The sequence below is a fragment of the Hermetia illucens genome, chromosome 4 (genome assembly GCF_905115235.1).
Source record: "Hermetia illucens chromosome 4, iHerIll2.2.curated.20191125, whole genome shotgun sequence".
Lineage (NCBI taxonomy): Eukaryota > Metazoa > Arthropoda > Insecta > Diptera > Stratiomyidae > Hermetia > Hermetia illucens.
Window position 1 is genome coordinate 139,355,211 of NC_051852.1, and position 16,787 is coordinate 139,371,997.

At 43.5% G+C, this 16,787-nt stretch overlaps 1 protein-coding gene across 2 annotated transcripts in view; it reads right to left on the reverse strand.

Moving 5' to 3' along the window:
* Window positions 1-3,185: 3,185 nt before the first annotated feature.
* The window catches only part of LOC119654840, a 91,699-nt gene continuing 78,097 nt past the window's right edge, over window positions 3,186-16,787 (reverse strand). The window contains exons 4-7 of one of the 2 annotated variants that reach the window (XM_038060418.1): window positions 15,577-15,685; window positions 15,155-15,336; window positions 15,006-15,089; window positions 3,186-5,148 (exon numbers count right to left, since the gene is read on the reverse strand). In XM_038060418.1, coding sequence (XP_037916346.1) covers window positions 5,078-5,148; window positions 15,006-15,089; window positions 15,155-15,336; window positions 15,577-15,685 — 446 coding nt within the window. In that variant the 3' untranslated portion in view covers window positions 3,186-5,077. Of the gene's footprint in view, window positions 5,149-15,005; window positions 15,110-15,154; window positions 15,337-15,576; window positions 15,686-16,787 lie in introns of both variants that reach the window. The other variant, XR_005249857.1, reaches the window with a different exon arrangement.

Below are 16,787 nucleotides of genomic sequence, written 5' to 3' on the forward strand. Positions count from 1 at the left end.
CAAACCAGAGATCTTCAAGGAGTGGAGAGTTGTAAGTCGCGATCATCGTCGAAATTTCAGGTTGATCGGCCAAAAAAGTTTTGTATGAATAGAAGCCTTCAAATTTTCTAGATTTGACTGAAGCAAAAGATAGGAGTAATTAAAATAGGAGGTCCTTCCGTTCAGTATAATTGAGTGAAGTAATAATCAAAGGTTATATTAAAATAAAGAAGGGTTGTCTAATCTCGCAGGGAAACATTACGTTTTAACATTTTAATCATTTATATATCAACAACAATTACTCGAGACAGACGTATATGCTAATGAAGACTTAATGCCTAATTCAGATATATATATATATGCCTGTGTGGAGTTGCCAAATCTCACATCAAGCACGTCCTATCGGGCGAATAAGGAAACGCTCGATGGCATCACATCCACGCCTCCGGAGATGTACGTGTCTGGGCATGCTTAGTCACGGGCAGGGTAGGGGAATAAAAACGCCCACCCGTAGATAAAAATTGGCTACGGAAAGGATACCCAAAAATAAAACCAAACATGGAAGAGGAGAATAGAGGGAAAGTTACGATGCAAGGCTTCGGAAACCCAGTACCAGCGGTTTTTGGGAGTGGGCAAGCGGGCTCTCGGCCGTCGATATCCAATGAGTGCAGTCCCGCAGTAGTGAGAACCTCGGCTACTGTGGCATCAAATGTTACAATTGCGATGAATGTAGTAGTCCACATCTACAACTGCTATACTACGCCCAGCCCTACTGGCTGACTATAATAGCAGTTCATTTTAATGTGTGGGTTTTGAATGGGGTAGCCGGATAACTATGAGGGGACGTGTTCTCCCAGAAGCATTTGCGGAGCTAGACGTGGTACTGGTAAATGTTGGGCCCTCGTACACTTTCCGAAGAATGTGTTTAGGGGGGTATAGTGGACCTGACATTCGTAAGCGCCGCTTTAGCCAGTAGAGTAGCTTGGCATGCCAGTGAGGACTATAATCACAACGACCACGAGGCAATCTGTACGAAAATCAAGGGCGAACCGAGCTCAAAAACAAATTCTCGCAGTATCCCGGGTGTTATGTCCGGCTGGACAGCGAAAGTTTTTGAAGGGCACACGTTTTCCGCGGCGCTCAAACCCCACATATCTCTGAACGGTACGGCTAGAGAAAAAGCCACCCAAATCACCTGAAGGGTATGGAAGTAGGGGCAACCCAACTACTGGTGAAACAACGAAATCGCAAGTTTACGAACCGCATATTTCCGGGTAAGGAGGCTTTGCCAGAGGCTCAGGGGAAAGCCCGGGGGCGACAGACGACAGAAGACACAGAGGCAACTGCGTGGTCGCCTAAAAGAAGCCATTCGGAGGAGCAAAAAGAGCTGCTTCAAACAGCTGTGTGACCATGCAACATAGACTTTTGGGGCGAGATATACAAGGTGGTGCAACCGGAAGCTAGATGCTTGAAGTGTAAAAGGTTTTGTGTTTCCCTATGTGAGGAACGATTCAATTAGGCTCTATCTTTTAAAGATCCATTTACACAAACAATTTCATCTGGAAAGCCGTGTTGACATTACCATCTCAAAGAGTTTCCGGGATGCCATTAAAGAAGTCGATTTCATTACCGGTTGATGAAGCTAACCATTATATCAGCTGATCGCACTATTCACTTTTTCACCGCATACGCACCACAGACACTTCGACCTGATGCCAAGAAAGATGCCTCTTGCCAACTTCTCGATGCGAAGACCTGCAACGCCTGCTGAGGACAATCATCATTGCCGGCGACCTTAATGGTCATGTGGGTGAAGAACCAGGCGGTAATAAGTGCCATTTGGGGGGGGGGGGTTGATTTGGAACACGCAATGAGGGTGGCGAGCGTATAATCAATTGTCTATTAGACATCATACATTGTACTTATGAATACATGATTCATCAAACAATTGTCTCATCTTCCCACATTTTAGAGTAGGAACAGTAAAACGCAAATCGACTATTTTCTCATAAGATGGCGAAATTTTACCCTAGCCGTTCCCTATGAAATTATCGCACCTCAATATCGGGCGTTGATTGCCGTCTTGAGAATCAAGCCACCGATAAAACAGTGTGAGGAACGCACTCGCCGCCGATCATTGAATGGGGGCGATTTCGTGAGAAAAAAGAAGAAATGATCTCACTTACACGATTACCAGCCGAGATACTTGGCTTTGGAATGATGATGTTGAAATGAAGGTCTGTGAAAAGAAACGCCTCTACCACAAATTTCTCGCTATAAAACGCCTGCTAATTGGCAAATTTATAAGAATGCCACCCGGGAAGCAAAGAAACCGGTCGCTGTCTCCCGAGCGAACCATTACAAAATTCTTTATGATAAACTGGACACTTGGGATGGCGAGAGAGATCTGTATCGACTTGCCAAAAGCTGACACGAGCGCACACGGGATATCGAACATTTTTGTTGCGTTAATGACCCGAGTCTGCAAGGGACTCACCTGAAGTGGCTCTGCCACGCGGCCTCACCGGAAATTATCTGGTACCATTGGAACCGGGATGGCCTCTGAGAGCATGTGCTCCAGGAGTATTCCCGGAGTTATCTACGGTTGGCCCCCTTGTGTGAGTTTGATGGTGGTTGTGTTTATGCCTACATCGTGAACTCAAGCGTGCTGAGGTGTTAGATAGGCCTTGCATTCACTGTCATGAATGCTGAGCCTGCACTCAGTATAAACCAGTATCGCTGTGACAGTCATGGCGGGGCTCTGATTGTGGTCTCCAAATTAATCAGTGTCTGAAGAAGATGGTGAGATTATGTCTACGGCAGGTACTCACGTTAAACCCCCAGAACCTTCATGTCAACGTTATTGAAATCGAGGAAGCAATAAAACGAATGAAATCGGTGAAAGCAACAGGACCTGACGACAACGCATCTGAGCCCTGGAAAGCGAAAAGCTGCGACCGAACACCGAGAATGGCGTTATGAAATTGCTTCACGCATTAACATAATTTGGATCAAGCGCCGTTCCACAACTGGTGTTCTTTGTGATCGACATATCTCAAATCTAAAATTTATCGCAATGTCGTCCCTCCTGTCGCTTTCTATGGTTCTGAGTGTTGGCCGACTACAAAAGACAATGAACGGCGTCTTGTGGCAATGGAGACGAAGATATTGCGTTGGACTAGTGGCGTGACACGTTTTAGATACATTCGAAATGAGGATACCCGCGATCTATATAGGGTTGCACCAATCGTGGAAAAATTACGAGAAAGACGTCTTCGACGGTATGGTCACGTGATTCGCGCTAACGAGAATTCACTCGAATTACGTTCTGATCGGTTTAGTCATTTCGGAGAAAAGTGCGGGCGACGGACAGACAGACAGTTAAACAATTTTCATAAGGTTTCTTGTACACAAAACCTTAACAAGATGGACCGACAATACCCTCCATTTATTAAAGGAGTCAACGGAAGGCATACAAAACTCAATCATTTTGTTATAACTTTAGGGAACCAAACTAATTTCCGATAATCCCCCTTAACGAATTCCGGTGAAACTAAGAATACGTTGAAAGAATATCGCAGAAAAAATGTTTTTTTTTTAAATTAAAGGCCAATCACAACATATTTTTAATTAGTATACGTGGGTGTATCTTTTATTTGCAAAAAATGGTGAACAAGAATTTAAAAAAAAAGGCATAATGCAATTACTTACCTTCGGATGCGGTCGGAGAAAAAGCATTCTCAGAATTTGTTACCGAGAACTTATTCGGAATAGATAACAGCTAGTGCATAGTTTACCTATTATATTTTAGCACCATTAAGTCTAATTTTCAGTTATATAAAATTTAAATATTGATTTATGATTTGCGGGTATTAATTTTCAGTTACATTTAATTGATGCTATTATTAATGTTTTATGACACCACACTATGTTGTTACCAACCCCATATCAAATCGCCATTATATAGTCTCAGCTTCCAGCGTGTCATTCTGCGTATTCAAATTTATGAGGGTAATAAAATATGAAATGATTCGTTTATAGCGGCGAAGGATATGTTGTACTTTCTAATAATTTACACATATGTATTCAAAAGCCTATGTATAATCCACTTCTCATCCCAGAAATATGTTGACAGCAATGGATAGTATCTGGATGGTCTAGGTATAACAGTGTTCTGACAATAGGATGCCATTTTTCCGATGTTGCTCTCAAAATTTATCTTCCAAATGAAGTTAAAGTGGATAAACCCTCTTTTCTATAACTTTCAGGATATTTTACTTTGAAATAAAATATTATAATCAAATTATTGAAAATAAAACGTCATCAATTAGACTTAAATTAAATAACATTAAAATAAAATAAATAATTTCGAAACCTTTCTTCGAGCTCGTTCCCTCCAACTTCAGCATGTTTACGTATATTTGACTCATTCAACTAATTAATTTGCTACTTTACTCATACATTATAAAAATGTCCGACTTCTTTTAAATTTATCATTTAACTGATAATACAACTCTAAAACGCTTTTATTGTTTTATTTCCTCTACACATTTCTTAAAATATTCATTTCCCTTCCTTTCTCGTCCTTTCCTACTCAAGCAACAAAAATATATAGCCTTGCTTTGAACCCAATAAACTCGCGAAAACATAATAAAGTATGAAAGTATGCTAATAACATGCTATGGCAAGTATGGAACCACTTGGGGTTATCCCGCACGATAAAGGTGGAACCTTCCGGGCTTATTCCGCTGAGTTTTTATGAGTACTAAACATTAGAAAACGAAAAGTGGAATAACTTTTCTGCACAAATCATATGTAGTGCGGAGAAAAACTGACGTTGAAATAGATGGAAAAGCTTCCTAGCATCATTGCCTGAACCGCTTGGTAGTAGCATACTTTCTAATGGGGTACACAGAATACGTTTCAGCTAGCGATTTATTGTTTATGTGTCTTTCTTTTATATATTTATCTATTTTCATACGTAATTCTCTCGTAACTTATGCCATTCTTGTCTTGTATCTACAAAAATACGTTTAATTTATTGGGTGGTTTTTCCTACGCTTTCTTTATCATTATTAGCCTAGAAGTCCTTTATTAACTAACTGATGACTAGAAGTAAGTAGCTGATGAATATGGATGATATCGTTGATAGTATAATATTTGCATGACCTGTGGGAGAATAAAAGAAAGATTGCATATATAATTTCAGTGCAAAGTCAAGCTAAGTGTTCTAGGAAAAAAACATAATCCAATACTGACTCTCATATTTTTTGAAAGTTTTATCTGAATAAATTTTTGGATTAATCAGCACTTTATTTCATATTTGGTTACGGATTAATTTAAATTGCCTGTTATATCAGCAATGTTTGAAATGAAATTGACGAAATAAATTTCGAATGTTGTTAACCCCGCACACATCACTCCGCCCCCAGATGAAACCTAGGGGTTTGGCGACCTTCCGAGTTCGGTCGCCGTGCGTTCTCCATCATACGACGAAGCGAACGCAACGTTGATTTGGGGTGCAAACGGGCTTCAGCCTGGATAAGGAGGCAGCCTTTTTCTGTCCCCCGATCTCGAGCTGGAAGAAATGTTCTCCCCGCTCGAGAACACGGTACGGGCCTTCGTATGGAGGCTGCAGCGGCATCCGGACGGCATCCGTTCTGACCAGGTCGTGCGTCCAGCTCCCTGGGCGTGCAGGCAGGTGTGGACGAGTGTCGTGTGGGAGGTGTGGCTTTCATGTGGCGAAGGTTGTCTTTCAACTGACGAATCTGTGAGACCCGATCTCTTGTCGAAGACCGGATCACTTGGGAGTCTTGGGTTCTCCCCGTATACCAGCTCCGTGGGGTTAGCAGCAAACTCCTCTCGGCGGGTTATTCGTAGGCCGAGTAGGACGAGAGGCAAGACCTGAGTCCAGGACGGACCATCGCAAGCCATAATGGCGCGTTTCAGCGTCCGGTGCCAACGTTTTAGCATTACATTGGATTGCGGGTGGTAAGTCGTAGTTCGCTGGCGTTTGAATCCCAGGAGTTTGCCTAATTCAGAGAAAAGGGTGGACTCAGATTGCATTCCCCGGTCAGTGATGATCGCTGCAGGGACGCCAAAGTGAGGGATCCACTCTCGACAGAGGACTTCGGCACAAGATAGCGCCGTAATGTCCTTCAGAGGTATTGCCTCAGACCACCGCGTAAGTCTGTCGATGATTATAAGGCAATACCTGCAACCGTGCGAGTCTCGCAAAGGCCCTACTATGTCGAGAAGTATGGTGTGAAACCGCTTGATAGGGCGGGGAAATGAGCCCACTTCTTTGCTTACATGCCTGGTGACCTTACACTTTTGGCATACGATGCACTCTCTGGCCCAGGAATTGATGTCCTTATTCATGGAGGGCTAGAAGGATTTCTCGGTGACTAACCGATTTGTTGTCCTGATGCCTGGATGCGCTACGTCCTGAACAGCGGGAACACTTCCTTGCGAAAGGTGACCGGAATGTATGGCTGGGGTCCCTTTTCCGAGTCGCAGCAGAGAGAGAGGTTTGAGCCGAAAATGGGCAACTCCCGAATTTGTATTTGTATTTGGGGTTGGATTTAAGGCTCTGAAGTTCTGCGTCATCCTCCTGCACCTTGGCGATAGCCGAGAAGTCGAGTGAGGCGGGGCTGTTAACCTCGAAGACACGTGACAAAGCGTCAGCAACTATGTTGTCCTTGCCGAACACGTGCTGGATGTCGGACTTGAACTGGCTTATAAAGTTCAGGTGTCAAAGCTGACGAGGGGACGCTTTGTTGGGCTTTTATTTCAAAGCATATGTGAGAGGCTTATGATCCGTGAACACTGTGAACGGCCTGCCTTCTAGGGAGAAGGGGAAGTACTTAATGCTCAAGTACGCGGCGAGCATCTCTCGATCGTAAGTGCTGTAGTTCCGGTGAGCGAGGTTTAACTGTCTGGAGAAGAAGCCAGATTTGGTTCACCTTTTGGTGAAGAGCAGCGCCTACTGCGATGTCAAAGGTATCAACAAAAACGACCAGGGGTGCATCTTATCGAGAAAATGCCAAGAATGTAACATCAGCCAGTTGCTGTCGGGATTTATCAAACGCGCGGACAGCCTCTTCAGACCACACAGACCTCGTAAATCCTTCACGGTTTTCGGACGCGAGGAGCTTGAGATCGCTTGCACCTTGTCTGGGTCGGACTGTATTCCTTCATGGAAAATGAAGTGGCCGAGGAATCTTACCTGTGTCTGGAGAAACTTGCATTTCTAAACGTTTCGGACTAAACCAGCCTCAAGGAGACGTTGAAAAATGCACTCGAGATGGGCTAAGTGCTCAGACTCTGAGGAAGAAGCGACCAAAACTTCATCCAAATATAGGAAACAGAAGTCGAGGTTTCGCAGGGCCGAGTGGATGAACATTTGAAAGGTTTGCGCCGCATTGCACAACCCAAAACTCATCCATGTGAACTCGAAGAGTCCAAAGGGTGTGCATATTGCCGTCCTTGGAATGCCTTCTGGAGCTACAGGGATTTGGTGATAGGCCTTGGTTAAATCCAAGGTCGAAAAGATACGGCAATTAAATTTCGAATGTTGTTAAACCCGCTGCGCCACAAATTCATTGCAGAAGATACAAATATGTTACATGATTAAGATCAGTTCTGAAGTATAGTTTGAGGATGGCCAAAATGACCGACCAAACCGAGTATCGTCAATCAAGAGAGCCAAGCGATCCCAAAAATAGAGTAGAGTATGAACACGTGCAAGTTAAGTAAGTCCTTCACAAAAGTAGGTGAAAAAATTAGAAAACAAAAAAAAAATGCAATGTGTGGCCAGAAAACTCGTGACGAATGCGTTCCCGTGAGAAAGATCCAAGACGTATCATATCCTCCCCCAGTCTTCTTCTAGCTTGATATGTTCCCATTGCATCTCGGTATATCCAGGCAAAAGGGTTAACTGACAGCTTCAGAAAGTACTAACCTAGACCTTTCATTTGACAAACCAATATGTCCAAAGAAGAAGGCCAATTTTTATTATCTATTTCAGAGTGTATTTATTTATTCTTGCGAATCTATTTCATGATCTTCAAAGTCATGCTATTGTGCCTGCATTCTGGAAATCGTATTTTCCGACCGAAACAAGAATTAAAGGCCAGGATGGTTTTCAGAGCGCGTAGCGATTCACGTTTTGCCACATCTCTCCCCCTCGGACACCACCTTGTCGTGGCAGAGGAGCTTGTGGTAGTTTACTACTACGCTAAGGGTGTCAAAAAACGCATGAAGATGGAAACAAAGGATTGTAACTCTCCAAGTGATAAGAAGTCACTGACTTCAAATCCAATCCCGCGACTTTGACAAATCAAGTCGTGGCCGAGGCACGAAATTTGGAGGCCTCCTACGGAGAAATCTATAGAATACAGGTTCTCCACTTCAGTGGAAAACCTACCCCCGATGTCTACGGCGGTGTCAGCCAAAAAGGATAGTAGATCAACCCCTTAATGAGTTGAACTGGAAATCTGACTACGGTCGGCCTGTCGGTCACACTGTTGTCTAACTCTTCAAAAATACGGGGGCTCGGCAGAAGGCAAAGGAGAAGAGACTACAGGCTTACCTGTCAGAACCTTCTCCTCCGTCTGTACCCGAAAAAGGGAAGCTGGTAATATGGACACAACTGGTCTAACGCCGGTACGTGAAAACATATCCATGCAACCCGGACACGGTGAACTTGGGAGGGCTCGTAGCTGACGACAATGAGAAGTACTGCTAAAGAAGGCGAAGTTTCTTGGGAATGAGGACATGGATATTGCTACACCACCAAGTGTGATGATATCCAGAGAAATGGGATGCAATAAAGCGGAACTTTCGGCAAAGGTTATGGACAAGCTGCTAACCCCGGTGAAATCCACACTGAACGCAGCAGACTTTTCAGTTAGCGGTGGTTTTCATATTAGACTGCACTTATGGCTACAAACATAAGAGTTAGTCAAATCACCATGCAGCATGCCAAAGCTTTTTCTTATCTACTTGCAGCAAGGCTGGCAAAGTTGCAGGACTGTCTAAATTTTTTTCTGGTTCAAGATCTATTGGTTCGTTTTAACAGAATCTGTGGTATTGGATCACTTATGATGAAAGACCTGCGTTCTGATGTCAAAATTGTTAGAGGTAACCATACTAAGACAATTCTGTTTCAAGGACCTTGTTGCGGTCAACTTACAATACCAGGTTAGTGGTAAGAGGGGAAACGTCATAGTTGCCTCTGCTTACTTACCCAATAATTCTTTGTGTCCTCCGACGACGCAAGAACTAAGGGATGTGGTAGTGTATGCAGAATCTAGTGGCCTTGAACTTTTAATAAGTTATCAGGCGAACGCCCAGCATATTTGTTGGGGCAGTAGCAAATGCAATCCTAGAGAGAGAAGCTGTTTGATTTTATCACCTCTATTTCCCAAGGCCAACCTGGTAAAACGGTTCCATGGTGGAATCGAGAACTGCAGACACTCAAGAAATCAACCAGATGACTTCTAAATCGTGCTTGCAAAAGCAATAAAGGTGAAGACTGGCTAGACTTCTGGAACTCACTGCGTGAATATAAGAGGCTCGTAAAACGTTCGAAACGAGACTCTTTTAGAGCATACTGTGAGGAACTGGAAGGTGAAAGAGAGACTTCCAGGCTGTGCAGAGTCCTTATTTAAAAAAACGGATGGTACTTGCACGAACTTCAGAGTTACGTCTATACAAACTCTCTTGGAAGTATACCACCCGGGAGAACAGGTCTTAGAAGTAGGAAGAAGTGAATACTGTCTCCGAACAGCGTCGTCCTTTAATCGCCTTTTGCTTTGCAAAGGCTCCATAAGAATGCCTTAGAGCTTATAATCGTCTTGCACACAATGTTTTGAACAAATACGAGCGTAAAGTCGATCCACCTACATTTTTTATCAAGTTTTTTCCACTTTTCGCAAATTCTCTCATTCTTCGGAAAACGAAAGAATCTCAAGGTGCTTCCACTTTTGTCTTTATAACTATCAGTCTCCACCTTCCTACCAAATTTGGTGTCAATCGTGATAACCGTCTCCGAAGTGTGACGAACGGACCGACAGACAGTAAACCGATTTTAATAAGGTTTTGTTTTATACAAAACCATAAAAAGAAAGGTAGCGCAACAGAATATTCAAATTACCGTCCGAACTGGTTGCTGTCCCATACCATGAAAATTTTTGGAACGCAGCCTTAACGATCCTTTTCGCAACATCTTTCAAATAAGCGTGATTTAACCCGAGTCTGCCAAGAACTGCGGAACTACTGACGCAATACACGCTGCGCGTTTACTCTAGGAAAAGCACCGTGAGAAACATCGCCCTCTTTACATTGCACTTCTGGCTCTGTGAAAACACCTTGTGCCAGAAAGTTAGAAATGCGGCGGGTGTATCCAAACCGCTTCGTGTCTCAGTCGGTGTTCATCAAGAAAAAGTCTTCCTGCAACTCCTCTTCCTTCTTCTCATGAACACGGTCACGCGGGACGTCCAACTACTTGTATACTGCTTTATGCAGAATATGCTTTCCAGTTGTCTAGTAGCAGAAATGATCTCGAGCAATTTGTCGAAAAAGGAAATGATCGCCTCATGCAACACGATCTCAGATTGAATCTGAGTACTGTCGGGGGCAGTGACCTGCCCAGAACTGAGTGATCTAAATATCTCAGGTCAACGCTATCAGCCAATAGGGAACTGCATTATGCAATTGCTTCAGGCATTAGTGCAACCTGGACCAAGTGATGTTCTTTGTGATCGACATGTTAACGAGCGGCTCAAATTTAAAATTTACCGCAATGTCATCCGCCCTGTCGCCCTTTATGCAATGGAGTCTTATGGTGATGGAGACGAAGAGGTTGCGTAGGATTGGGGGTTTGACCACATCCGAAATGAAGATAACCACGATCGATATGGGGAAAAATTGCGAGAGAGACGTTTTCGATTGTATGATCACGTAATTCACACTAAGGAGAATTCAATCGCCAAGATTGGTCTGAAAGCCTCGCGACTGCATCCAGATCAGGCCTTTAATAGAACAAAATTTCGCAACGGGTTTCAACGAGCCGACTCCGCTGGTGAACGGGACAAAAGAAAAAGAAGAAGAGTTCCGATATAGTGGAGAATGGTGCTTTCGACGAGCAATTACACCCAATTTAGAAGCGACTGAGAGAGAAGTGATATTATGATCGTAATGGGTGTGGATTCTGACAAACACCTCGTTCGAACATGTGATGAGGAGGCACGGTCTTGGCACCGGAAAGGACCACCATCAGAAGGTCGTTTACATTCGCTTGCGACTTGTAAGCGCCACTTCTCGCAAGGTTGGAAAGCTGCGACCCCTCAAGTTCATCATTGACCGCTTATATGATCCAACTGCCGCTCGATTGTGGTGTGCCTATCTTGCAGATCGGACAACATGTACAGTTAGCAACCTGCCTGAGAATATCGATGAGCATTGGACCTTCATTAAAAATGCTCTTTTCTCGGTTACTACGAAGATTGTTGGTCACGTCCCCAGAGAGCGGCATAAAATCTGGTTGACTGCGGAATCGTGGAATCCAATCAATGAACAGAAGAAAATGAAAACTCTATTGACCGTCGATGTCGGTGTGATGGCGGGTACAACGCACTCAAACTCCGATACCATGCGAAATCTTGGGAAGTTCAGTGTAGTGAGCACCATGACAAAAGGAAATTTGCTAAATGACATGCGCTGGCCGGAGAAGTGGAAGATGCCGCAGATCGCAATAATTTCAGAAGTGTATACTGCATCACGAGTGGTCGCAAAGCTTTCGACGAGCATCTGCAGAAGTAGAAAGAACACTTTCCCACGATTCAAAATCGTATCGCATTCGGTCAAGTTTCTCATCTTGTGGATGAAATGTTTAGTCACCGTAACATGCGTATACAGACTATTTCTCCAAGCAGAAGAGAAATAGTTTTAGTAATCAATGCACTCAAACAGAGTATAGCCGCTGGGCTGGACGGTCTCCCCGCAGAGTAATTCATCGTAATTACTATACATCTATTACTTTCGGTCGTATGGAAATCTTCGAAATCCGAGGCCTTTCCCAGAGTGAAAGAAGGGGACCATCGCCAAAATTGCAAAGTAGGGTACCCATTTTGAACGTGTCAATTGGGAGTATCTGCTTGCTCCCTCCCGTCGCAAAGGTAATAGCTAAAATAATTCGGGAACGTATCAAAATATATCTCGAAAGCTTGATCGAGAGGGAGCGGACTGATTTCCGCTCCGGATCTTGCAGCATTGATCACATCAATTCCTTACGGATCATTTTGGAAGAGAGTGCGAAGTTTTGATCTTCGCTTCATCGATCTGTACAAAACTTTCCATAGTGTGAACAGGCAGTGTATCCGTCGTGCTCTATGCAGGAGCGGCATGCTGGAAAAACTAATAGATATAATCAGAGCTACATGTGACGTAAAATGTCACTTACTGCATCGAAGTAAAATCTCGGAGGATTTTAAGGACTAAAGCAGAGATGCATTTTATCAACGATATTATTTCTTCTTCTTATCGGAGAAGGTCTTCGTGCTTCCTCAAATATCTCAACTACGCTAATGAGATCTGTTTCCACCCTTCCCGTGTTATTGACCTCAGAGAAATGGCTTTGGATTTTGAAGGAGAAACAGGTAGAGTTGAACTGAAGGTAAACAGAGAGAGGGAGTGAGCGTCCATGAAGTTATGTATTTAGGAAGCGTGATTTCTGCGACGATGGCGCCAAACTAGATGTTGCCTGATGCATCAGGAAATGTAATTATCTCAACACGAAGTTCAATTTGAGACTGTTCTATGCTAGTGTTCTTTCTGTGTCACTATATAGGAGCAGCACATGGAAAGTGGCTCCCGCTGTTACTAAAAAGCTCTAAGCCTTCGTCAAAATCAATTTAGGACGTATCATCGGAGTACGCTGGTCTAACACTATTAAAAAGGAAGAACTTGGTCGACGCACAGGAACGTCACCCGTACACAATGTGATCCGAAGATGGAAGTGGCGGTGAATAGGGAGGGTCACAATTCCATTGCTCGCTACGCTATACAGTGCACTCTCCCAATGTGGACGACGGCTGGGTCTCCCACAGGGCGCTTGGCACAGAACGGTAGAAAAGGAATGTGAGCGTCTCGGGAAGTCATGGGGGAAGTTCAACTGCATTTCAGGTAATCGCGAACGATGATGCGTAGGTGTGGTTGACGCGCGATACCCTACCAAGAGGTAAATTGTAACCACATCATGGTGAAAGAACGCTCGTTGATTATCTGCTCAGATCGGAAATCGATTGCCGAGACTTAACGAGAAGGAGAAATGTGGCCGCACAGAACGAACTGTTTAAATTATCCTCTGTTGCAAGGGACGAAAACGTAACATTTAACAACCTGTCTTGCATACACAGTTTGGATATACCAATGAGTAACAGCATGCGCTTAATAGGACGACAGGACGCTGCCGACAATTCTCTAATTGCACAATATCGCCTCGCCAATTAGATAACACAAACATCATTGTCTATGCTCCTGGGCCTCGGCAAACAAAGGAAAGCATTTAGATAAGTCTCAAAGACAAACACAACAAATGACTAGATCTTGCGGTATTCTACCCAGGATAGGGCTGGAAACTCTACGATACGAGGTAGAAATGTGAAGGCAAGTGTACGTGGAGCCTAGCCGGAAACAATGTTAAGAATCTAGTGATTCTCTATGAGATACTACCAAACGAGGTTGTGAACCCGAATAGGCTATCTCCCTCTCATTCAGAAAACCTGTAAATAAGAAACACCTGAATCCTGGAAATGCTGGGCCCCACGTTGGGCGCCATTTTTAATTAACCTAAAGCAAATTTGCTTGTTTGCAGGAAAGTTTCAGCCTACGGTGCTTGATAACGAAAAAATAACAATCGAGTTGCTCGCAGAGAACTAGATAATAAAATAATCAAAGGGGATCAAAGCGTTCAATGGACCCCTCACATTCCCGAGCCTGGCTAGCACAGAGCTGTGCAAGAACGTGTCAACCGAGCACTTTGATGGAGCTTCAGTATTTTCGGGCGGACCTTGACGGTCAATTTCGCCAACTTTTTAGATTTTTAGAATAGATCGTCCCTCTAGGTCGTCTTCGAGCACTCAGAATGGTCGACTGATCATCCTATTTCCTGCATGTTCATTAAAACCCGCAACTCTCGCGCTATAAGCCTTAAGAGTCAGTCATCCAAAAGGGAACAAACTCAATCGTTTATAACTCACCATTGTGTACATTCCAGGATACATTAATCGAAAATATGTTCTCTGTTCCAACCGAACCCAAAGCTTTCCTCTATTTCCATTAAGTAAAAATTTCAAAATTTCCTGCTTATTACCACAAACTTCTGCATGAAAATCGAGTAAAAGATTACCTGACATCATCGTTGATTCCTTGCTCTTTGCAAGGGAATCTTTCCCAACTGAAATTGAATCAAATGGCCCTGGGCCGTAATCTGCTTAAAGCATGATAAGTCCATTCCTCTGCTATTGTGGTCGATTCACATGTTGCCGTTACACATTCTCCAATTTCTCCTCAGAATTTCTAATTAACAAGGAGAGAATCTAACATCATTGAGTCATTGCTTTACTCATGCTCCAGAAACCGCAGCAAATAGGCTATCCAATTACAGACCATTCAAAAGAGAACATATACAAGCTTAATTGAAAATGAAAGGCTCTGAAATTGGTGAATCGTTTCCAATACAAATGCGGTGATAGTAATTTCAGGGAGACTGCAGTGGAACAGCTGTTGTCCCAAGAGCTTAAAGGCTCACGACCCGGTCCGTGTGTAATTTCCATTCAGAACCACAAACCCTGTCATCCAATTCTCACAGGACTGTGAATTGAAGTCGATGTTTTATGCAGGTCCCATGTAAAAATCCCCAGTCATAATTTAAGTGACGAATTTAAAACTTAAATGTCCTTCAATTCGGACTTTCCTCTGGAAAATGTAATGAATTAAGTATGAAATATGACTCCACTCACCTCTCAGGCCGTCTCCTTCGAGCCGGGATATAGCACTCGAAATTTCCTCTTCACAAGGCTCCACCGTGGTTGTGAGTCCTTGATCTAGACGTGAAGGAATTTATCTGTTATTAATGTTAATATAGCCTACACCAACCACCCTTACTTACCGTAGAAGATGGTCTCCCTCCGCTTGGTGTAATTCGACCCGGGCAGTGTTAGGACACAATTTATTGGTGTTGGCGACTCTATCTGCGACCGAGGCAGCTCCACCGTCACATTCCCGCTGTACAAATGATTCGGCATTTTCTTCAAATTCTTGATGGCATGGACTGGTTGATCGTTGTTGAACCTGTGAAAATTTAATGCCATATAAGCGCACTTCCTGCAACCATGGGGCTAATAGTGCAGCTCGAGTCCGTTGAACTCTATTTGTCCTGGCTTTATCTACCAGTAAATTTCATGCTTCAATTTTCATTGTCTGACACGAGCCCAGATTTATCGTAATCCATTCGGTACTTTCCATTACTACTACATGCACGTTTCAAAATTTCAGCAACTAATCCTGAGCAGATTTAACTGGTCTACTTACAATATTGTCAGCACTGGCTCCGGGAACACATTCTGCACGCTACAAACGATAATTACGTCGTTTGCTGCGAAATCGACTTTAGCCGTCAGTTGAAAATCCGTTTCCGGCACTGTACAGGAAAGATAATAAGGGAAAATTTTGAAATGATGGTAATAGAGCAGATGAGGACGAAAATGGTTGCATGATGGAAGAGCCAACACGGAAATGCTACGTGTCGACACTAACAGTGTGTTTCATAAGAATTTAATGCGAGTGCAAGCAAGGATTATGCTCGAGGGTGGATTTTGCTGAAAGTAGATGCATATTTGCATTTGAAGTTTTCCACGTTGACTGCGGGTTCCGTATTTATGTGTAATATTGGAGCAAACAAGGGTAATATCGAGGAATGTAACCCAGATTAAAATGATTTAGAAATGTTGTCCCGGGGAAAACTCAGAGAAAATCCAAGGGTGGGATTTGGTAATGTGTTCAGCAGAGCATATAATAAAATTAAAAGTAGTTAGTAAAGTGGTTTGGTCACGACCTGGAAGGATGGAAAGGGTATTGGGGTATCCATGAGGCGAGAGTCTGTGAATGCATGCCTGAACGTCGAAGTTTCTATTCAACAACAAATGATAGTACGATTTAGTCTCAGATCCCATAACAACACATGATTGTTATTCACTACTTGGTGGTGTATAGTGCGTCAATCACACCAATGCGCCATAGTACCTGGTCTATTGAAATGTGCTTGAACTGCTTCCAAGACTTCTCCAGACGTCCGCACTCCCCCGCTACGGTTATGCGCCAAGTCATCTTGGGGGTGTCAGCTCAACGGCATGGTGTACCCAGCAAAGCAATTTCCCCTTCCTAATGTAAAACCTATCCGCTGCTACTTTTACCTCTGGATCAAACAGCGTACGGGTGCCAGGCCTGGCATACCCCGTCAGACTAAGAACCTTGGTCTTATTGGTGTTTATCTCCAGTCTAACGCTACTTGCCTCTCTTTCCAAATCTAGAGTCATTAGGTCAATGTCCATGTCCCAGTAAGAGAGCAAATATATGTAATGAGCATAGACGAGGTGTTTGAGGGAAGATGTCATGGTTCATTGAACTCCTCCACGTCACCGGACAAGACAGCATAAAGAATATTATCGATAACAAGAAAAAATAATATCGCTGATTGTTCCAAAATGATCCTTAAGGCGTTGATGTGGTTAAGGCAGGAGGAT